At 46.3% G+C, this 24,561-nt stretch overlaps 1 protein-coding gene across 1 annotated transcript in view; it reads left to right on the top strand.

Annotated features, from left to right (window-relative positions):
* The first annotated feature begins 1,333 nt into the window (after positions 1-1,333).
* BMPER (BMP binding endothelial regulator) overlaps positions 1,334-24,561 on the top strand; it is a 448,094-nt gene continuing 424,866 nt past the window's right edge. Inside the window, exons 1-2 of the mRNA XM_085607488.1 lie at positions 1,334-2,934; positions 6,904-6,989. Of these exons, the coding sequence (XP_085463614.1) occupies positions 2,778-2,934; positions 6,904-6,989 (243 nt within the window). The 5' untranslated portion in view covers positions 1,334-2,777. The remainder of the gene's footprint in view (positions 2,935-6,903; positions 6,990-24,561) is intronic.

The raw sequence follows: 24,561 nt of genomic DNA, 5'->3' as shown, positions 1-24,561 counted from the left end.
TCGTGCAGGAGTGGCGGTGGTGGAGCTGAACACAGCTGCTTCTTACAAGCCATGCCACCCCCTGCGTCACTGCTGCCGCCTCTCCTGGCACCCCCTACGTCACTTCTGCCGTCTCGTGCCTGCTCACAGGCGTTCTTAGAGGCTCTGGTCATGAAGAGCACCAGCGCCGCATACAGTGCGCAGACACAAATGAGGAGCGTTGGGTCCCTCACAGCCCCGGCCAGAGGCAGCCCGCATCCTCGCTCCCTGAACCCAGGGTGCTCAGGGTGAAATGCCGGCGGCAGAAGTCCCCGTGCTGTGACAGACGTAGAGGGGGACACAGCTTGTGTTCAGGAAGTTCAAAACCATCCAGAAGGAATAGAGTAGGAAAGATGGGTGGGAAATGAGTCCCCTTTTTCCTTGAGATAGCACAAGCAGGCTTCAGGGAGCTAGGTTGCGCTGGGGCTTCACCAGTGGACAGGCCGAGGTGCATAGTATAACGGAACAGTGAGGGATTGAGCGGAAAGGGAACTGAGAGGGACGGGGAAATATGGGGGGGGGGGGGGGGAGAGAAAGGGAATGGAGGTAGAGAGTACAAACGAGCGTGCTTGAGTGAGGACAACGGAGATATGCGATGACTTTAAAGCGTAATTAAAAGTAATTAAAAGAGGGCAGGACGGAAGAGTGGGTGTACAGCGAGAGGTAGAGAAGAGGTGAGCGGCTACGAAAGGGGAAACAGAAAAAATAGTTTAAGAGGGGCGAGAAAGGCGAACGGGGGACAGTGAGGAAAGGGGCGGAAGAGAGGAAGGGGTCAAACATTGTTTAAATACGTCGCACACCTACGACGAGGGTGCTAGGACAGGCCACCAGTCCAGGAGGCAGTGGCAGACAGTGGGGTGTTCCCGCGCAAGACCAAGGGGTGGCGGGGTGCCGGTGAGGCCAGGAGTGTTAATTGACAAAGGGTGCTGGTGAGACTAGGGGTGCTTCTGGAGGAATAGTGCTACTGAGTGGGGAGCTGCTGGCGGAGGAGGGGTGATGAGCAGGAGGGGTGCTGAGGAAAGCAATACTTGTGGAAGGGGAGCTGGTGAGTAGGCCGGCTCTGTGGGTAGGGGGTTAGTGGTAAGTATAAGGGGCTGGAGAAGAAGGGGTGCAGGTGGTAGGAGTGGGTATCCGGAGGTACAGAGGTGTTGCTAGGTGGAGAGCTGCTTGGTTAGGAATGCTGGTGCAGGAAGGTGTTATAAAGGGACGCTAGAAGAGGTACTCCTCGGAAGTGACAGTAGGTGTGGGGGGAAGGGGTCCTGGAAAAGAGTGCTGGCGAGAGGAGGGTTGCTGGAGAGAGGAGAGTGCCTTGGGGGAGGGGTTCTGGGGGTGGTGGTAGTGAGAGGAAAGGTTCTCGTAAAAGGGGCGGGCTGTGTGCGCGGCCCGGTGTCAGCTCCTTGCCTGAGGTTTCTGACCCCCCGCCCCGTGTGATATGTCAGGCTGATCCTATCTGGGAGAGCGGGACAGGCAGTCTGTACATCCCAGCTCCAGCGCACCACAGGTCCAGCTCCGGTGCAGGCGGAAAGCTGCGAGACCCCAGAGGAGGAGGGAGTAAAGAACACGGGACAAGGCGGGACCCCCTTGTGAGAAACGCCGAGCGCAGGGCAAGTCCGGTCCTGTCCCTTCCAGGGTCACAACCAGTGCGCGTTGTAAGCCGTGTGTCGGGCATGTCGCTGTGCTCAACACAGAAGCATCCAGTGCAGAGTGCACACAACATCCCTGACGTGCGGAACCACCCGGCGCGAGCAGCACAGCGTGTGTAACATCTCCGAAGTGAAGAAGTATCCAGCGTGCACAGTGTAGTGTGTATTGCATCTCAGAAGAATCAAGTGTGCGCAGCGCAGTGCGTGCAACACATGGGAAGTGAGCGCGCACCCACTATGCACAGTGCAGTGGGAGCAACTCCTCGGAAGTGCGGGAGTATCCAGTGTGCACTGTGTCACCGGCATTTACTTGGAAGTGCTTAGGATCGCGTCTGTGCAGCTGCAGTGCCAGGGGCTACAGTCCGCTTAGTCCCATCTCGTGTGACCTGCATCTCGTGCCCTGGAAGGCGCTAAGAGTCCCGCGTCAGTCCGCACCTCGCCCCTGCTCCTTTGAAGCGCGTGGGCTGCATCTCTCAGTTCCACCCTGTCTACCCCGCATCTTTACACCTTTTAGGCTCCGGTGCTCCCGGCGTCTCTCAGCCTGTGTATGCAGATGGTCCTGGTGTCGGAGCCGGAGGCTCTCCCTAGGGAACACTCATCCTCTAGTACCGGGATGATCCGAAGTTCTCAGTTTCTCCAACAGCACAATAACCATCCAAACCTTTGAAGTGCTGTGAGGCTAAAGCGTTGTTTTGCTGCTTTTCAGACCTTCAATTGCCCGGACCCAGAGGCTGCTGCAGTCTGAGCCCGTCTCGTCTACCAGCAGGCACTCACCCTCGGTACTTCAAGCACCAGGAGGTTCCAAACGCCCAGGTCTATACTGGTGTGCACTGACGTCGGTTCTCCATACAGTGCGAGAGTCTCAAGTGTTGTCTCTGCTAACCTGAAGACACGGAGGTTGAGTGTCCCGAGCTTCGCCCAGTGTGCTCTGAACTCCTGGACTGTGGATCGCCGTGCTTCCGCCTCCGGTGACTGGTGCTCAAGGCGCTACATTCCCTGCACTGGGGCAGCAGGTGGATTTCTACAGAGCGGAGCCTCTGGAAGTGCTAGGTTGCTCCTGACCCCACAGCAGCACATTGAGCGCCTGGATTATTGCGTGCGCCGGACCCGTGCACCATGCCCCGCAGCGCCACTCCCAGCACCCTCCTCGCCGTCCCCTCCAGGGGCGGAATGCAGCTCTCGTCCCCCGCCAAGGGCAGCATGGCCCGCACGGGCTGCCTCCTCTTCATCAACGCCTTGGTGCACCTGTCCCTGGCTTCCTCTTTCCTGACAGGTAAGTGCGTAGTGAGGGCGTGCACGCCAGGGGATGCTGCTAGGAGGACTGGGGTAGCTACAGCACTAATATGTTAACACTTGGAACAATAATACATGTTCAGGCTTTATAGAGCATTTAAGCGCACAGCACATGAAAGAATCCTAATGCTATGCTCGATCTCATTGGTACGCAGTTTATCGACAACGGAAGGATGAAAGGTTTGGCTGGGTAGAACGGAGCATGTGTCACCCGTGCTACACAAATCTCCACATATTGTGTTTTAGTCAATTGAGATAATCTGCCTGCTATGATACACATCATACTAAACACGTAATTGTTCTGACTCATAAGCGCCTACAGGCGCTTTTTATTATGTTCGCTATATCAATCAATATTGTGTATCTACATTATGGTAGATAGCACCTATAGTGTGATACATCTATCACAGAATGGATGATAAGTCCAAGTGCTTCTACATGTTATAATATACACATTGTATGCGCTGTTATATTTTATAATTTGAAACCACCAAATAACCATATACCACGAACTCGCCTTGAGTCTGCGCTGCAATTGGCATTTGACTGCAGGCAGTAGAGTTCGCATTAGCAGCAGTGACTGCATGTTGTCGACTACCGGGCCAGGGGCACACTGGTGTCTGGAGCTCAGCCGTGACTTACACCTGGCGCTGCGGGCAGAAGAGGCTCTTAATTGCGCCTTGGGTTTCAGCCCGATCCCTGGGTGAGATAAGGTAGGGGAGCCCGGTCAGGACGGTCGCCCCCATGCCCCAGGTGAGGGGTTCTCGCGGATCAGCTGTGAGGTGAGATAAGGCAGGAGAGCCCGGGGTCTGGGCCCGGGCCCTCCTGTCCCCGGAGAGTGTTGTCTCACGAATCATCAGTGAGGTGCTCCCGGTGTGTGTGGGGGGTGGGGGGGGGGGGGGGAGGGGGGGCGCGGATGAACAGCGTGGGTCCGGTGCAGAAGCTGCCGATCGGAGGACCCCCTATCTCCTGTACACTCTCCTCCACAGTTGTACCCTCTCCTCCACAGGAGCACAGCACAGGGGCCAGCGGTGAATGAGGCAGAACAGACCTCGCAGCGCTCGGCTGGAACCGCTGCTACCGAAATGCCCGGCGGGAAGCGGGCAGATTCGCAACATCCCCACGGGCTCCGCGGCAGAGACTGACGGGGGCTGTCACGCTGGAGGTCCTGCAGCGATGTCTCTGTATCTGTGCACTTCCCGCTGAGGAGAGATGTTAACAAATCCCCACTGTACACAGAGGTCACGAGATACCAATCCATAGGAGAGCTAGGGGACATATCGGTGAATTCCCCGGAGAGACCGCCAGATCTATCTGTTAGATACGGGTATTGTTATTTTTATACTCTACACGTCCAGACTCAACAATATTTGGAGATTCTGCAGACAGAGGCTAAGAGGTCACAATTAAAGGTTCTAATAAAAGAATATCTTAAGGAGAGAAGTTCGGAGATGACTTCTCATGCAAGAGATTTGTAGGTTCTACAGAGGGGGGTTCCAAGGTGGTTACAGGTTGGCACAGAGTTTGGTTCCGAGGTGGCTTTTCATGCAGATTAAGGTCCGGAGCTGGCTGTTCGTGCACATAGAGATGCAGAGGTCCGTGGGTTCTACAGAGAGTGGTCGGAGATGACTATAGGTTCACGCAGACTAACACTGTTTGCTCATATACAGGTTCACGGGTCTGTGGATTCTGTAGAGAGTGGTCGGAGGTGGCAATATGTTCTGGTCATGTTAAAATTGATTTCACCCTGTGTTTCTTGTCTGATATGACCATACTGCTGCTTCGCCCATCTTGAATTTATTTTCACTTTAATGAAAGAAATATAGGTCGCCTGGGAGCTCGCTATTGTATGTTCTGGTTTTTCCCCTCTTCTCCCTGACCTAAAAGTATCTTCTACAGAGGGGGCCCCCATTTATGCATAAGACTGAGGCTGTATGTGCACAAAGAGGTCCAGAGGTCTGTGGGTTCTACAGAGAGTGGCTCGGGGGGTGGCTATAGGTTCCTGCAGACTGGGCCTCCGAGGTGGCAGTTCGCGCGGGTTTGGGTCTGGACTCTGAGGTGGTTCGCGAAGGGTCTCGCAATCTGAAGAGGTGCGCGAGATCTCGCTGAGTTAGTGGTGAGAGTCAAGCTGTCCACGAGTTCTGACGAGAGAGAGTTCTACAATGAGGCATACATTCGGACATTGCTGATTTCATCAGAGTGTCCACACAATTTACCTTACTTCTGCAGAGAGAGGTTATGTCATCTGTCAATTCCTCAGTGGTCTCGAATAAATACGAAGGAGAGGAGAGGTTCGACAGTCTTGCAGAGACAAGTGCATAAATGTTTCAGTTCAGCAGAGAGATCTGTAGACATGCTAGTGAGACAGGTCCTGAGGCTTGCTGAGGTCTGAGGAGAAAGGCGCAGAGGTAACTCAGCGGAGAGTTCTTCCGCTATTCTAACTATACTGGCCTGCATTGCTTCAGGCAAACTGCCCGTGTCCAGCGAGCTTCCAAATCTACCCTTTTATGAAACACTCAGAAATTAGGTGATACCTGGAGCCAGAATGCGTACATGGTGTCCCGAATTTTAATCCCAGCAGGCCGCGCGGCCCATCCTTACGGGGTCGGTAAATTCAGTACCATAAATTGGGTATTTATAGCATCTGCGATTTACAGCGTCTTCAAACGGCAGAATCGAGTTATCAAGCGTTACACACAACAGGTTTTATGATCAATAAAGTGTCTGTAAAAAGGTGTGCTGCTCATTACACACAGAGCAAGCGGGACAAACCCCTTAGAGGAGGAGAGCGCACTACAGGCCCCTGGGGTCTGTTTCTCGCGTTTGTACAACTGTGAGATATTTCACTCATGTTTCACTACGTCGAGTACTCGGGGGACTCCCTTCCCATAAAATCTACCTCGTAGGCCTCCCTATATCAATGTCCGAATAGAATCCACACAGCATGTCCAGCAACGCTCTTGAATATGTAAAGATCCATTGATGTAAGGCATAATACCTGCTAACGCATACGATACAGCATACATTACACGAGCTATTAAACACCGACTGGATCATTACAGAATCTATTAGAATTTACAATAGAACCCGGCCTTTGTACTGCCACTGAATGTTTTCTAGAGCACTACGCCCATAGGTTCCTAAAATGCAAGCCTCGACATCGACAAAACACCATGTAGGTATCTTATGCAGCCGGAAGATAGCTCACTGGATTGTGTGCTGGCAGCTAGGATATCCTGCTCTGCAGAAGGGCATAGTATGCGACGGTAGGCATCGCATAAAATATGTAGTAGCGTGCTGCAGAACTGTGCAGGCTCTGTAGGTTTTCTGTAATTCACCGAGGTAGGAGCTTCAACGCCCCCAGGGTGCAGTTAAGAAAGTTGAACCTGTGCGCAATAAAACTTGCCATGCAGTTCTCCCAGACTACCATGTGTATGTACCTCGGCATCCATTTTCAGCGTGACACTATTCTTTTGGCCACACGAATTTACCAAACCGTGTATAATAGGGGTCCATCATTTTATCAGACATATAAGGGGAAATGATTTTTGTTATTATTCAGGTGTAATGCTCTTAAGTCAGAAAATAACATGTTAGTATGCATGATAAGATTTGCTCCATTTATTTTTACATTATAGTAATTTGCAAAGCAGAATGCGCTAAGGTACTGCATATCTATGATTCGAATATAATGTGAATTACATGTGCCCCGGAGAGCTTTACAGGCCACGGCAGTTGGTTCTTTTGCTTCAATTGCTGAACAACAAGAGATCACAAGTGTGCTCGCAGTGGCGGGCTTCATACGTGCACCTCTCTGATCACAGTGAGAGCGTAGAAGCAGGCGCCTTCACCCGCTGAGCTAAACTCCACTCACAGGTGTATGTTATCTAGATGAGCGTGACATTGCTCGTGCCCCGTGTCACCCCTACTCTTTGGTTCTCCTTCTCAGGATCCGTGGCAAAGTGTGGAAACGAGGGCGAGGATCTGCAGATCCCATTCATCACCGACAACCCGTGCATCTCGTGCACCTGCCAGGTAAGAGCCTATCGGCCTGTCTCCGAAGGGTGGTGAGTCTGTCTCTTCTCTGTTCATGCGTTTATTCTACAGCCAAACCTCAGGTGTGAGGTCACGACGCCAGTCACACACAGCCCAGTGGCGGGTTCACGCTGTGGAAGCGAGTGACGGCAGCGGGGAAGGCGCGAGGCAGGTGCACCTGGACCGACCAGGCTGCTCCTGCCGTGGAGCGCGCCTTTTAGTGTTTGAGCATGCGCAGCGGGAGGATGCCTGCAGGTGCAGTGAAGGGCACCCGGAGCTATTTACCCGGCAGAGATTCACTGCACGACGTTAGGTAGAGAAAGCACATCTGTGGCGTGTTTGTGTGACTGTGAGTGCTGCTGGTGTGCACAGGGGCATTTGTGTCTGTGTGTGTTGACCGGCGTGTATATGCCTGGGTATTGGCTGTGTGCACGTGTTGGCCTTTAGTGTGTGAGTGAGTTCGCGTATTTCAGTCTCTGTGTGCCATGCCACTGAGTTTGCGAGTATTTTTATGTCGGCGTATGCACTTGCGTGACTGTGTGTGTCGGTGTGCAGAGGGTTATTTGTATCAGTCGGAGCGTGTGTAACTCTCTGTGCAACTGAGTATGAGTGCGGGTTTTTAGTGTGTGGGATTGGGTATTTCGGTGTCTGTATGCCACGTACCTTATTTTAGGTGCATTTTGACGTCGGTGTGTATGCCCCTGTTTGCGTGACAGCGTGAGACTGTTTTTTCTTCGAGGGCGAGTTCAATCGATTGTCTGCATCGGTTTGCGTAATTTGGTGTGTATCCGTGTAGTTCGTCCGGGTGTCCCGTGTGCGTTTATATGCGTGGGACAGTGTCTGATTGTGAGTTTGTGTGATTTGCTCTTTGTGTGCAGGTGTCGGTGCACCTGTGTGCACTCCTGTCTGCATGCCTCTTTGTATATGTGTGTGAGGTGATATGTGTATTTTTTGTGCCGTTCCCTTGCCTCTCTCCCTTCCCATCACTTCCAGTTATCAAACACTCGATGTTTTACAGCTGAAAGCGAAAACTGTGCACCCATTGTTTCGTTTCCGGTTTCGAATGTGATGCCCTTGACAGTCTGACTAGCTGCAGCAACAATGTGACAGAATGTGACAGCTCACTGCTTGTGGTGATATTGTAGCCCAAGAGCCCAGACACGCAGCCTTTTAACTGCAGCACAACCCTCTCTAATTATCATCTGCTCTAGCAATCTTTCCTTTTACAACAGGAAGTACACAACTTAATGAAAGCCCGAAACTGCTGTCATTCTACCCTAAAACTGTTGTATTTTTTTTTTCCGAGTAACATGCACTGCTGCTTTCATGGAAGAAACGCTGTTGGCTTCGGAGCGTTCAGATCTGAGTGCTGCGTTTGCTTTTAACATTACCCCAGTCACCGAGCCATGATAGTAAAGACCGAATTTCTGTCCTAATTGTAGACTTTGTTGTGCCCATGGAAGGCGTGCGCATTTTATTCTGGGATTTAGCATTGCATTGTAAAGTTTCTTATTTGATCAGTTCTTCAGGGTTAAAACTTTGGCTGGGTCATTGTGGTGTGCTCAAAATTTTAAGTGAAAAAAGCACGTTTACTACGCATGCTTACCTAGCTTTACCAAGTTGGTCTGTGTAAGGTTTGTATGTAGGATAAGGGTAGGTGTCTATTCATTAGGAAACATTAGAACTTTCGTGAGTTTGGTGGGCCTTAAATGTTTTGGAAAAGCATGGGGTTTGCTTATATTCATGTTAGTATGTAGGTAATTACATTCAGATTTTAGACTCAATAATTATTATTAGCAATCTACGTAGTGGTTGAAGGCCATACATTAATGTGTAACGAAAAACTGGGAATGCTAACCAGAGACAAAACACACACACTAACCAGCCATGTTCACTTTAAATAACCTACTTTGAAATGATGAGAACAAAAAAAGAACTTTTCAAAGGTTACACGGTCTCAGAAATGTTCATAAATAGCAAAACTCATTATCATAACCTGTCCCAAAAGTAAAAGAAAAAAAAGAGACTCCTACTGTTTCATCTACTTCTGCAAAGTTCGCACAGCTGTCACTGAACATTTATCAGCCGGTGAATCTTTTATTTCTAGGGTGTCTACTTTAATGCAGAGGTTTAGACGCCTGGGGCCTGATTCTCAAACTTCACTATGTAGTATTGCAAAACATACTACAAAATGTAATTTCTGCCTATACTTATGTGTGCAGAGTTCTCCGTCCCAACTGTGGAGTCTCTGCACATCTAAGGGTAGATTTTAGTAGTAAACGGCAGAGGGACACAGGGGAGTGAGTGGGAAAAATGGCAGACTTACTACTAATGAGGATGGGATTAAGGAGAATTATTAGAGATGGTCAAGGCCAGTTGTAGAGAGGGATGGCACCCACCCACTCAAATGTACGCCAATTGCATAACTCTGGGGTGGAGGCATGTAACTTACACTTTTGTAGTAAGTTTGGACACAGAGTTTATGAATACTGAATGCAGTAAACTTATTACAAAGTGTTAACTTACTACAAATGTAGTAAGAATACTACAAAGTGTGACGTACCATTGTGAATCAGTCCATTAGAATTTTTAACATATCGTGAGAAACTCTCAGGAAGAAGATGAAAAGCTTCTTGTTTTTAGGTCAAGCCAACCAGAGAGCACAAGCTGCATTGTTGTCAAAGACATATTGTGGGCTTACCAAAACATACAGTGGCTTGTAGTCTGCCCATTGCTTTCCATTGGTTGGATTTACTGACACTCTCATTGGCTTGCTTTCTATTGGATGTCTTTCCTTGTTTCCACCAGCTCATCTTGTTTTTGTCCCTCCCATGCAGTTTTACCAATTATTTGATTGGCTGGCTTCTATGCTTCCTCTGCTCACTTTCAGGAAACTACTTTTCTCTCCTTTTAAAAAAATACTTCATGAGAGTGCATGTGTTTTCCAGCTGTCTTCCTTGTGTGCTTTTCCACCCCTCCACATTGCCTCCTCATGCCCATGTGCTTCTTCCATTTTCCAAGCTGCTCTCTTTTGCCGATGTGTTTCACCTTTTGCCCCTGTCGTCTCTCTCGTGTTGCTTCTCCCCCTGCCTTTTTTAGCCATGCTACACAGCCGCCCGATCCTGTACAGCATGGCTATTAACATTGGCAAAGACAATAGCTCTCATAGACGAGACCTATTGGTTTTACCAATTCTTGTTTATATTGTAATTTAAACTAGGCACACCTAGTCTGCAGCTTCTGCTACTGCATGCTCCATTCTAGGTTCCTCTGTTTCTCCCGTGAAGATGATTGCATACGAGGGGAACTTTCCTTTAAACTAAATTCAGGCTGTGGTTTGTACTGCAATAGTCATCTAAAAGGCCCTCATAGCAAGAGCAGTAGAGTGCACATGACGTATAAAAGACGCTCATCCGACCTATCGGACCAGTGTAGGCTTTTTATTTAACTTTAACGTTTTTTCAGTGCAGAGAGTGACAAAGCAATTTCCAACTCTGTAAAAATGTACATATTGCAAGTGATATAAGACGATTGACATTGTGATTCGACATTAAATAGTATTATAGTAAAAGTAAGAGAACCATTCAGCATTCAGTATTTAAATTATTTACGAATTTGGGATGACCTTGATAATAATACATTTTGTACTGGCGTGATGGACAATTTGCAATTGTTAGGGATTGTCAGGATTCAAGTAAAGGGTGTAAAGTAAGTCTCAGTGAAAGTGCTGTATGATCCTCTTGATAACTGAGACTGTTGTGAGCTGCCTATCAGAGGGGCATTCTATGTCTCCGGTTTCTTACCAGAGAAGTACTGTTTGAAAGAGAAAGGTATTTCATGCATGTTCATATTCAGCATGGCCAGGCATTCTAGGGTTCTGTCACCCCCAGACCTCCCAAGGTTTTGCATTGGATATTCAAGTTTGCTCAGTTGGACTGCCATGCAGGTGATGCATGCAGTCTTGCATGTAGAGCAGTGTTGCAGAGGAAGCCAGCCTACGGATGAAAGTGCAGGTGTGAATAAATGCATTTATGTATGTATGTATGCATGAATGTATGTATTGAGATCTCACATGCTCCAGTGTGAAGGACTTCTTTGATCTGGGAAGGTTAGTCAGATGAACATTCCATAGTCTATACATGACATCACAGGTGCGGGGATGGCCAACTTAAGATCTTATTTGGGAAGAAAGGTCTGAGGCTATAGAGAAAGACCTCTGTTTGGCAATCTAGGTGAAGTAATTTCTCTAGCTTAAAGCTAAGAGGATAAGCTGAGGTGAACATTTTCTGTGATAGCCCTTAGAAAGTGTGTCCTGTCTGTGGTTAGAGTTTAGCATTTGTTAGGAGAGAGCAAAAGAAATTTGGTCTTCTATGGGTTCAACTTACATTCAAAAATCTTTATTTCGATCAATAAGATCATAAAAGATATGCATAACAGTAAGATTATTAAAAGCCGTGGAACATGAATTGCGATGCATTACATTGGCAGTTTGTCTATTAAAATCAAGTAAAAATACAATTCAGTTAAAAATCACCAGTACGATAAATTGTAAAACTTTAAGGCAAAACTGCGACCTAGTTCATGTAACGGGTACGAGTGTGCCACATCGCTGTTAAAAATTTGGCTATCGCAAACACAGTTGAAGGTGATACATCGGTCTTTAGTACTCTATAGGCTGTGTAACACTGTCTGAACCCAAGGTTATTAAGCAGGGGAACAAGCCAATATTTTCTAGATTTGCTATAAGCAGTACAAAAGAATATCACATGGATTTCGCTTTCCAGGCGATCTAAACCTACAGGGCATTGCTCGGTAGACGGGGGCTGGGACCACGTACTGGTGAATGACCTGAGGGGGAGAGTGCCATATCTCCACTGTAAGAATAGTTTTCTAGTCATAACAGGGCTGATTCGGTCCAGCACAAGTTCCAGGTGATATGAATCTTTAAATTGGATAAAAGAATTGGTTAAGGATCCCAACTTTGTGCTTCCTAATAGGGAGGTTAGTTTAAAATCATAATATTCTTTTGATAAAACTTTACGTGGTACATTTCTGCAAGCATTTACAGGATCTAACCATAATTCCGGCCTTCCTAAGCTCCCGCACATTCGTTTGATATATTTTAACCAGGGAATGTTTGTTACCTTTGGTAAGAGTAAGATCTCCTGTAACTCCATCCTGTAGCTCAAGAGCTCCGGTGTGCTCCAAATTCGTCGCCAGAAATTTAGTGGCTTTAAACCCAGTTCTTCCTCAATTGATCTAAGACCGAGGTTTTGTCTCAAAGGGTTCAACTTACATTTCATATTAAGCATCAAGTTTTGAATTTCCTTAAGGTGGGCCAACCTACTGCATGTAGTGTCAGAATGAAAAATGGAAACATGGCTCCTTTAGGTCTAGTACGGCCAATGCTAGGAAAACATAGTTTGACATTGTCCTTTGTCCTTACCTTGTACTTTTTAACACAAATCGTTCATGATGGTAAATAAAAAATATTTATAAGGAAAATATCTCTGATAAGGGCCAGATTTATCCGCAAGTTTCACTGCTGTTGTATTACATAAAGCACGAAACCAGTGCAAAGCATTGAATTGGGATTTACTTTCCAGCGCAAACCTTGTTTTGCACCAGAAATGTACACTTTCTTGAAATAGGCATTACATTGCAGCAAGGTTTTTTCTCCATACACACATACAAAGTTTGAGAAGATTTAAACTATGTCTAGATGTAGTATTTTGAACTGGAAGGACACCCTTCCAGTACAAAACCTATGGTAGGCATTATGCACACACCCTGGCCCTATGGTGCAAGGGTGTGTTCGTGAAGCAAGGCATCCTAAAGCGCACCAGTACTGGCTGAGAGACGAAAAGTGTTATATTTTAGTAGATATGGATCTGTCCTGCTCTCTCTCTTACATGTAACACAGCATAGCTACTTTGATTGCTGCGGTGAGTTGTGTGAATTTTATTAGATTTTCCGCAGAATGTGTTGGATGGGTGTTTTGACTAAGTGTTCATACACTATGACAAGCTCAAAACGTCACATGATTTAGAATTGCAAGTTGTTAAGCTGTTTTATTTGAATTACTTGTTTGAAAGCTGTGTTAAAAACACTATTACTTTATTTATTTACTATTTTTGTATTTTTACAAAGGATGTTAGAGGATTATTGATAGAGATGAGATTGCTGTTCTAATAGCCTTTAAGCATCAGCATTAAGAGGAATTCAATTCAGTAGTCTGATGTTGCCTTTAAATGCTACAACGGACTAAGAATGGGTATGAACAGTAAGGTGGAATTACATTTTTCAAAAAGGCCAGATTACCAATTAAAAGAAAACAGCCTAGGGCTCAAAGCCAAACTTATGAGGTTAGTGCATATTCAGGGGCACAGTTATTAAATATTCACACAATCCAACGCAGCAATACACCTTGGTGCGCTGCATGGAAGGGAGAGGGTAAGAATGAGTCATATTTAACATTATAAGGGCATTCTTGCTCTCTGTGCTACAGCACATGCTGCTGACTAGTGCCAACATAAGCACTATTGCACCATAGTCCGTGGGTGCGTGCATTGTAGGTACGATTGATTGTTTTTGTGCAGGAAGGGGCATCTTCCTGCAAATAAACAATCCGCTGAGGCGTTTTCCTCTTTCTATGTGTACTGCAGAATAAAACACACACAGAAAGAGGAAAACACGAGGATAAGTAAGCATTTGTCTTTTTGTTATGCCTCCTCTGGTAACTCCCACTTCCCACCCATAGAACTCCTCTCTGGGGCAGGGTGGAGCAAGGCAGCGACTTGCGCCGCCTTCCATTACTCCACATTTACCAAGCCGCGCAAGGGCTTGGTGAATGTCCTACTAGGTTTTGCGTCACCCTTGCTCCCCTATGCGCGGTGCAAGGATAACACAAACCATGATAAATATACCTTCAATTTTTAGAATGCTGGCGATTGGAAACATTAATAATTTTTACCCAGGAATACATTGTGTGGGATTCAGTGAGATCTCCAGCAGATAGCACATTTATATTATGATTTATCAGGTTTATCAATCTCATAATTTTTTTAATTTTGCATACATGACACATCAAATACTAGTATGATAAAGTCATGACTAGAGAAAGGATTGTTCCATTAAGGTTGTGTGGATGAATTATCTAATTTGTTTTAACTGCATCACCCTGGGAGCACTAAAATGCAATGAGATACTCTAGCGTCAGCACATTGGACAAAACAACGCTGTGCATTAGGGTGAATATAACAAGCAGTTCTCTTTTTGAGTAACGCCGAAAGGGAGTGTGCTGCCCTGTTGTAATACAAATCATGGCTCTCTAGCCACCTACATAATAAATATACCAATTGAATGAGGCACAAACCTTGGATTGTCTGTTTTGTTTCCTGTGAAATGAATTATCTTCTGCGCAGCTGACTTTCTACTATTGTTTAGAAATTCTAAATCTGAATTTTCCTCATTGATAAGGGATGAAAGGCTCCGAAGTTTGTGGAGTTAAATTGTTTTTCTTTCCCAAATCAGAGAGATCCCATTGTCATTCAGATTGCCATCTTGGTCCACAGCTCTGCCAATCTTCTGAGTTTATTCAGTGACTAAGCACTCCACTCCAGTTTTATTTTAAAGTGTTCTTTGCATTGTGGGACTTGCAGTTTTTTTTGGATCCCATTATAAAAACGACTACAACTCTCAGAATTCAAAGAAATGCCTGCCTGGAACAGCTAGTCACGCATGCACCTAGTAAATTTGGTGGCTTTGGGGCCAGGTGCTCTGGGTTCTGTTGGCCCGGCTTTATTTATTGTTGCTGCGCACGGGTTTTCAGTTTTTGTCTTTAGCAAGGCAGTAGCTAATAAAGTAATTTTTGACTGCCCTGATGTCTCATTACAATAAAAAAGTAATGTTCTATTGATGTGGCATTGGAACGATGGGAAACCACTTTGCTCCTGTCTGCAAATGAGACCTGGTTTGGATGGTCCCTTGGTGATTAGAGGCTACTGGCCTCCAACTGTGGCACTAAGAGTCCTTTAGCACTGATACTCTTAGCCCACCACACTAATAGACCCCAAACTGAATTACAAAGTACTCCCCTTTAGTGCATAACTCTCAGGATAGTGAGATCAAGCAGTCCAAACATATTGAAGAAGGTGATTAGGGTTAGAGACTCAGAACGCAGGAAAATAGCATAGTATGCGACCCGTAATAATGGAGTGTACAACAAAGTAAAAGCATATGTTAATACACACAAAACTAGGGCTGATTACGATGGCGAGCGGATCGCAACCTCCGGCCTGGTGGTGGCGAACCGCCCACCATCAAAAGGTGATTTACCCACCGCCATATTAGGATTGTGGTGGGAAATACTATTGTTCCGCGGTGGTCGGAAAGACCGACTGCCACGGTTCCGCAAGGCGGTCCTTTTCCGCCTGCCTTGCGGAACCCGGAACCAGGCAATTACACGTCCGTCGTGATTACAATGGGTCACTCCGCCTGTCTTTTTGTGGCGGATTCTCCCCCGCAAAAAGGCAGGCGGAGACTGGCTTTGGGGGCCCGTTGGGGCCCCTGGGGTGGTGAGCTGTGCAATAGGGGGGTACCCATGGTACCCCCTCCATTTTCCTGCACAAGGTGGCAGGCACCGCGTGGTGCCTGCCACGTTGTTCAGGGAAATGTACAACATGGCCATTTCACATTGTGGCAGGTGCTGCAGCCAGCAATTTTAAATCGCCAGATGCTACCACCACGGTGGCGGTCACATCATAATTAGGTTGGCGGGACCGCGGCATGACAGGCGGACGGTTCCGTTACCGATAGGGTGGCGGACGGACTAAAGTCTGCCCGCCATCCTACTGACCCCCTAAATAGTACGAATAAAATAAGGATATACGTAGAAAGTGAGAATTCTCTAGCTGAGTTTCTGAGCATGAAACCCAGGCCAGCAAAGTGATAACCAAGGACTTCAGTGGGATGGAGTTCACAGTTTGCTTGTGAGCACGGGGGCTGAGAAGCGCGATGCACATCCTCAGTTTAGCACTCAATACAGTTTAGTGGCAACTAGTCCCAGTTGCTACTCTTCAAAGTGACATGCATTCTTGCCTGTACCTTGCAGTGATTTGTGCACCTGATCAAAGGGATGAATGTTTTTGAAAGGTCCCTGGTCACCTTCTGTGACCTATCCTGACCTATTACAAAACCTCCCAAAATGGACAGATAGGTCAGGTAAGCTAAAATGTTCCAATAGGGTGCATAATGGCCAACATCCTGTGCTTGGTACAATCCATGGGAGTCCAAAGCCCTGAAGATACAGTGGGAAATGACAACTGATATTGGCACATTTTGTTTAATGAACTGCTAATTGCAACTGATTTTTTAAGGTGCCCACTAAATTGACGACTGGTCACAGGCGAAACTGGAGATAAACCAAGTCTGGTGGTATGTAGCAAGAGTTAAAATTGTTGAGTATCTTCATCTGTGGAATGCTTTTGAATTCGGGTTTTGGGCGCTTAATCAGTATACTCAGGTCCAGCTATGGGTCTGATAAGCCCAAGAAAGGGGGGAAAGATAGTGGGATCCTAGAGGCTCTATGGAGGCAGAAGAAGAGTCCACTGAGATTACCCTGCTGAATGGGCGGATCATGGAAAAAGCTGGTGAACCAACCTACAGTATCGATAATGTCTCTCTCCATCTGAATAATGCAGTCAAATGTTGTAGATTCTCCACCTGAACAGCGGCCTGGTGACCTCATTTGCTGGACTGGCGCAGACCACACACCGACTTCCACGGGCTCTCATTTGCAGCTAAGCTGTTGAGCATTTTCCACCAGGGTGGCTCTCTGTTTTATTGTGCTGTCCAATATCCTCTCTCACAGCACGGAGGGTTAATGTCTTTGCAGAGCAGGCCAACAGCACTTCTGGCTCAGACTTGGCCCTTGTCGTGCATGGGGACAGCAGGCAGGCTGACCCTTTCCTTGGAACCGAGTCCTACCCAACTGTAGTGGTGCACTGGAAACATTCTTTACCCCACAGGTAGAACCACAACCTGCCTTTACTCTGCAGTCACTACCCCGATAGCAACGTTACCACACGTTCTGACGTTACCACGCTTCCTTTACCACAAAATGCATTACAATGACTTGCTTTAGGGGATGTGTTGTTGGATTTTAAGCCCAACACCTTCCCTACTGATACATTGATTGGAGTTGGGATAGTAGTTTATGCTATTCCAAAGTCCAGCGCCACCCAATGCAAGACATTGTAACAACTTGCATGGTAAAGAAACAGGTGGTAACATCACAGTTGGGTATTGACTGTGGAGTACAGGCATGTGTGGGAAATGCATGCAGGGTTCCAGCATACATCCGTGGTGCACACCTCACTTTTTGGTTTTGAGGGATTCTGAAACATTGTACTAATCAAGCTGGCCAGTATTTAACGTGAGAGACAAGAAGTCAATTCCCTCTCCCATAGTTCAAGTTCTGGGGGCTCCTCTAATCAAATTTTGCATGGCCACTACATGATCAACTCATGCCAGGCCCTGGTCAGCAGGAGCTTCTCCTGGGCTGGTACCAACAGGCCAGGTACATAGGCGTATTGGACCCAGACAACTGGTCATATTTGCTAAACACGTAGATCCTACAGGAATATTGGCCAGGGCTGTTTTTTTTCTGGCAGAATCACTTTAGCTAGTTTCATAGGAAGGAGACTAAAGTCTATCACCCACTATCATCCTACACTGTACATTAGGACTGAATGGTATATTGAGGACTTCTAAGTCAGAAGAGACTTGGGTAGCCTAACACAAATCACCCACAATTCCAGCTTGCCACAAATGCACACATGCATACACAGGAGTCAAAAGTGATTTCTTCAGGTAGTGTAAGAGAAGCACGCACATGTCCCAGACATTTGGGGATATATCCATTTACACTCATCCCAGTCATATGAAAGTGAAAGGCCCAATTAAGAGAGACTGGTAGAAACCTTTTATTTGGGGGAGGTCAAAGCAGAGCTTTCCCTGAAGATGACTCAGGAGAGCAAACTGTCACCACTGCCAGTCCAGCAAAGCCTGATTAGAGAAGATCATAAAGAAAGAAAGGTGCATTTCTGTGGTCACACTCCATTCTAATAAGAAGGCTTTCAGTGCGCTTGCACGATTGTCATGTTCACTGATGGTAAAAACAAAAAATAAATAAACAAGATTGGGCAGAAGTGCATGCTCCCCATCCCCATATAGGGAACATTCCGCCCCTGCATGTATGTAGTGGTGAAGTTCATTGCATGCTGGCTGAAGGGCCGTGCGCACAGTGGAAAGGATGACCCCAACACAAGTTAACCATGCCTCAAAGGTAATCATGGAAACAATAGAGCAGCACTTGTAAGTTTCTCTCTGTTCTAGTATGGCTCCTATGTTTCTCCACTTTTCTGAGTGCACAGCAGACAATCCTATGCTGAAAGAAAATGAAGGCCGTGTCCCATATTATTGTTAGGGTGCACTGGACTGGTCTACTGTGGAGCGCAGCTATCACTACGCCAGGCAGGGGGTTAGTGCACCCTATCACTGTGAACTGACGCCTGCCCTGAGGCAGTGCATTAGTGAAAAGTGGTCGGCTGTTTAAAGCTGCAGTTTCTTCTTTCGTTGTACAAGTAGCAACCAGCTTGCATTGCAAAGAGAGACAGTCAGCCCCCTGCAGAGAGGTGCAGTCCCTGCAGAGAGGTGCAGTGAGTGACTGCACCCCTCTGCAGAGCGATGCCTGGGTAGGGAGCTTCTTGAACCCCATTTCCCCCTTTCAAGGGACACCCTCGGGAACTCCTCTTTGTGATACCCAGTGAGCGGCCCCGTGCGCGCTCCTTTGCTTCAGCTCCTGCAACTATAATACAGCACGGGCATCGAGGCAAATGAGAGAATGGCCCCTTTATATTGCACTGTTGTTATAAGCCGCGATTATAGCAAAAGTAAAGAAATAGATGTTTGTTTCAATTTCTTTACTTTTGCTATAATCGCGGCACCGGCGCTTTACTTTTAATGTTAAAAGTAAAGCACCGGTGCCACGATTAGCAGGCTAAAAATGCTACTGCCGGCCACAGCTTGCTGTGCATGTGCGCGAGTGGTGCGCGCGCAGCAGTAACCATGCCATATGGCGCCTCTGCTGAAGCACTCGCCCGCGCACATGCACTGCAAGCTGTAGCCGGCGGTAGCATTTTTTAAAGCTCTTACTAAAGTCTCTCCGAGCAGCTCAAAACAGGAAGTTGCAACCACACAGCAGTCAGGAGCAGACACTGTAAAGGGCCAGGCATGACATAAATGAGTGGTTTGGAATTGCATGAGTTACCAGCAAGGGAGTTCTGTCCACCTGGACGTCTAATGGCTTCTGAGCTCCTCACACTGCACTCTATTCTCACTGCATGTATCAGAGCTTGATGAGGTTATATAGAGCCATCTGCTGATTCCAAACCTTTAGGGCCAGCGCCTTTCATGGACTAGGTGGATATTACTCTTACATGACATGCAAAACATTCTCCAATCCTGTTCCCCAGCACACTTGAAGCATTTTTTGAAAAATATGACTCCTCGTTTAAGCTATGAGATTGATAAGGCATATTGTTTTCAATTATCCCATTATACATTTTTTACCCCTGCTATAGAGTTTAAGACCCCACAACAGCATGTGAGGTTTACTCTGAAGCATAGTGTTCGGAGATGTATCCTTATGCTGCGACTAGGCATACTCCTTTTAAAGTCCTACACAAGAACGTGGAATGACCTAGATGAAGATGGTGACAAATGTAATAATGGAATTCAGGATTTAATACATATTTTATATTTCTGTTCTAATAAGGAGGTAGTAGAGGCTAGAAATCGTTTTAGGAAACCTATTGTCATTAGATATAACTTTTCCTCTTCTACTGAATTGATCACTTTTTTTAAATCCTCACCAAATGAATTCATTTGCTATAAATTGTATAAATTCATGAAATCTGTTTTATTCCTGTTTTAAATGAGATTTTTTATAAACATGTTGTATAAGGTTTTTATAAAAAGTGATGGAATAATGTATTTTATTTGAATTGTTGATCTCGTAAGAGATCTAAACCAATCAAAAATTTGATCTGATTTGACATGCAAATTATAGAACATGGAGTAATGACATGCTCACAGAAGGTGCAAAAAATGTGTGCTTCACTCCCCATTTTTTAGGTCTCGCCTGGCGAAAGCAGCGCATGCGCTCCCTCGCCATACGAGTGCCTTTTGCAATCAATTATCCCGAGGGCTTATATGCACGCATCTGCATGGACAAAGATGGCTGCTCTCACCATGTGCCAAAGCAAACAGCATGCACGTGTCCGTAAGGACTGTGGACAGTCCGACGCCATCTTGCGAAGCTTTCGTTGTCATAGCAACGAAAATGCCGCTTCACGTATGCAGCTTGCCGTGGACAGTACGACGCCATCTTGTGAAGCTTTTTCTATTTAGCTTTTCCCCACGCACTTGTCGCGCACCTGGCTGCTTACTGTGTACACCACGGGGTTGTTAGAGGGGATTACACCTTCTATTAGCCATTCTCGTAGACCACAGCAAGTGGCACGCACGCTCCTTACTCTCTCGGTTGCTGCTCACTCAGCATCCTCCAACCGGGTCCTTTGGGGCCCTGGGGGGTCCCTCCAGCCCATGCCCAGCCTCCCCTGTGCTTCACACCTCCAGGCACAGCTCTCAGCAGGCGGCACCAGTGCATCGCTCCTCCCGTCTCGCAGCCGAAGCAACCAGTGCTGCCTCTGGCTAAGAGCAGGCAATACTGCTGGCTCCGACGAGCAAGCACAACAGCGTGTAAAAATACACCAGATGACACAAAGCTAAAACATGCCCAAACCACATAACGACAGGAGTATGCACTGGCGTCGGGAAACTCCAACCGACTCCAAATCGTTCCCCTTCTGATTCGCCCATTCGCTCCTGGGGCTTGATAGGGCATGGTAAGAGTAATAAATCATCTAGAAAATGAAGAGGGGAATCAAAAGGAATGAACAGAACCAGAGAAAGCAAATAGAGAGTGGAGACCTGTGAGGAAAACATTATTGAACCAAACAGCGAAAGGAAAAATTATAAAAAGAAAGCAGAGTATCTCCGTGGATTAAAGCACCTGTTGGGGGAAACTGTCTTAACTGCACACCGCAGGCTCAAAAGCCGATAGAAAAGACACAACCATTCATCTTTCCTAGCTTAAGAAAAAGAACGCCAGTCGTAGAGTATAAGGAACGTTATTTATAGTGCTGTGAAGCTGTGAGGCTTTGTCAGCTAGCGCTACATACAAAAAAAGAGAACGTTTACAGATGTTCATAATTGGAAGCACCTTTCTGCCCATTTCAGAGCCTGCCTCCACCCCTTGTATTGCTATGCTGCCCTCAGCAGATACCTCCCGAGGAAAGCTCAGTAGATTATGCACCTTATTCCGAGGTGTGTGTCTACATTTTACATGTCATAGGTTTGAGCGCCAGCAGAGAAGACTTTGCTTTTCATCCTCCTGAGGCCGATATGAGTACCATTTCAGAGCAAGTGATAATTGGACATAGAAAGGTGCTCTTTGTAAAGCGCTTTGGATAAAACAGTCTACAATTTGTTATTATATGCCTATGTTAATGAAAAAATGGGTGAAGGATGGGGGGCGCTCGGTGGGCTTTAATGAACGGTACTCTGGGCGTCAGCAGCCAATCACAGGCTCCCTTGACACCGCGGGGCGAGCCAATGAAAGCGAATAAGCAGCATGTCTGCTTTATCCCAGCCCTCCCTGGAACCATCAAAGAATTACGTTTTTTAACACAACACGCTCACGTTTTTCGGCTTCTCTTGTCTACAAACAAAAGGGGGGCTGGTAACAACCCCCAAAAGAAACAACAGCACCAAAAAATAGGGGGAATAAGAAGACATCCCGAGACTAGGAGGGCGGACAAGCAACAGATCCCACTCCCTGGCGTGTGTCTCTTGTGGATGCTGCTCGCCGAAGCATCATTGACAAGACGAAGCACTGGATTTTGCACATGCCGGAGCGTCTCCTAGGGAGCAGAGGTAAGTGGGCTCCGCGGAGCCAGGGCTGGACGCACCTCTCGCTGTTGTCTCTTAGTCCATATGACCTGTGATATATATCCCTTTGTGTTTGCAATACACACCTGTATCTGTGTGAGGGTGTAATAATGAGCTCTCCTCGCATGGATGGGTTCTTAGCGCTGCGATCTACCTGTATGCACAGAGCGCTACAAAGACACATTGTAGTGTGGTGTTCGGCTGTGAGGGCATGTGAGTGTAAATCAAGGCAAAGGGATGATAGGGAGAGAGAGAGGCACAGCACGGAGGGAGAATACAAAGGGAGGAAGCGGGAGATAATGGCGCCTATCCGAAAAAAGGCATTGGCATAGCCAATAGGTCTCACCTTTGGGACCTTATAAGTGTTTAGCCATGCAACAGTTGATGTTGTTGCACCAAGGATATTGTACTGCATAACAAAATACTTTTAAGGTCCTAAAGGCGAGACCTATTGGCTATGCCAATGCTTGTTATTACCAAGGTGTTAATTTGGTTCAAAATGCACCTTCGATACAAGGCCCAATTTCTTTTACGGTGGCTTGTTTTTACGCCCGTTTTTACCACCATGTTCTAAATGGCGCAGTAGCAGTTGTATATAGAAAAAACACATCTCCACTGTAATATCTGGCTATCCACAGGTTAACATCTATTTCCAACTTTAGGAAATGTAGTACCATGTAGCATTTTGTTCGCATCTCTCGTTTGCTCTTGATTAAGCAAGTCTAACCCGAGCTTTTACCCAAACTGTACCAGTTGAATGGGGACTGCAGCTAGTAGTAAAGCTATTTCCAAGATAATTCCTAAGATTATGTAATACGTGTCTCCCCAAGGAGTGGCTGGTTTCACCTCCCTTGCTCACAGATTACATCTACAGGGAAACAAACACAATGATGCTCGCCTGTATAATCCAAGCCCTGGGGCTGCCGGCTTATCTTTAGTGCGTCTCACTAGCCCTACAATAGGGCCCATTTTAACATGCTGACAGGCATCATTTGTGTAATGAGATGTTATCTCCATCGCATGCCAGCACGTTTTGTTTGTTGGTACTGACCATCCCGAAGCTCAAGCCTGGAGAAAGTCCCGCAGCATGTGTCATGTAGGAGGAGGAGGAACTTTGCAAGGATTGTTTACCTGTTCTGCATCATGGATGTTTGCTTCCTCTAATAGGGCTTCATATTTCAGTCTCACAAGGCCCAGGAACCGGATGATTATGATAGAGGGTGGGGGGAGGGCGGGAAATCCGAAACACAAACGTAATGGAAGAAAGTAGTAGAATTAAGTGATGGGGAAATAAGTAAACGAATGACTCCGTGCTAATCGGTATTTTAACCTTTCACAAAATCTGATTCTTTTTTGGGACATAGATCAGTAGAAGATTATACAAAGCATGCAGGCCAGGCTTATAATTATGGAAGTGTATTTTTAATATTACTGGCTTGGTTTTTAAATCGGTCTTCGTACTGCCCTAATGCCATTTATAAGCACTGTGAAGAACATTGTCATACTGTCCCATTATAACGGTACTCATTTTAAAACACTGAAAAATCATAATTCAAGATTAAACTTTTTTTGTAGTTAATTTACAAGAATAATTGCAGTTTGCTATCCACACAATATGTAGCGCAACCTGCAACTTTATTTTTAAACACATCCACTTTTTATAATTAATTGGTGTGCAAAACATGCCCAATCTAAATAGAAGAGGCAAGTTATGAGCCACTTCCTATATTATGCTAAAAGAGGGCCTAAACATCTCCTACACACTTTAGTGCAGATTAAAAACTAGCGTAAACTGAGCTCGTGAAATTTTGATTATACATCCCTTGGTGCATGAACATTGCACCTGAGCTCGAGCACATTAGTTTTTGTGTCTTTTTCATATTTGTGTTTCAGAATTGTTTGAATGAAAAAATGACTGCAGACCATAGGGCAGAATTGCTTGGTCACAGGTGAAAAACCGGGACTACAACCTGCCTGAATATGCTGACACTGAGAACTCCAGCACACACATTTCCTTCCTGAAAGACATATTTCTAGTTCAACTCAAGTTCCTTCTGTTCTATTGAGAAAAGTAGCTTTTCTTCTCAGTGAGCAAGGGGATGACCTATGTCTGTAGGAAAGATGTTGGGTAGGAATTTTGATGCATACTGGTTTATCACTCAATGTGGTAATCAAAATTGTTCATATCTATATCAAACGTTTTTAGGTATGTCCAGTAGTTTCTAACAATGATTTTTCATTGAGTTTTTTGCAAAATGACTTTGGGTTTTGCAAGAGCACTTTCTTTTAGGTAGAGGGCGCAATTAACAAAGTGAAAGGGTAAAAATTACAAAGATACTGATATCCAGTTACCCCTAAAATTCCTTTTGGATTGCTTCTAAAATCCTGGAAATTTACATAAGTCATAGATTTCCAGTCCAGATTCCGAGTAGTAATCACATGTTCGCTATACGTACAGCTTTACCAGAGCTGTTTTTTGTTCACACTCTTGTACAGC

Source organism: Triturus cristatus, chromosome 5_2 (genome assembly GCF_964204655.1).
Source record: "Triturus cristatus chromosome 5_2, aTriCri1.1, whole genome shotgun sequence".
Classification (NCBI taxonomy): Eukaryota; Metazoa; Chordata; class Amphibia; order Caudata; family Salamandridae; genus Triturus; species Triturus cristatus.
Note: the sequence above shows the minus strand (reverse complement) of the source record. Positions and strands in the feature narration are given on the sequence as shown.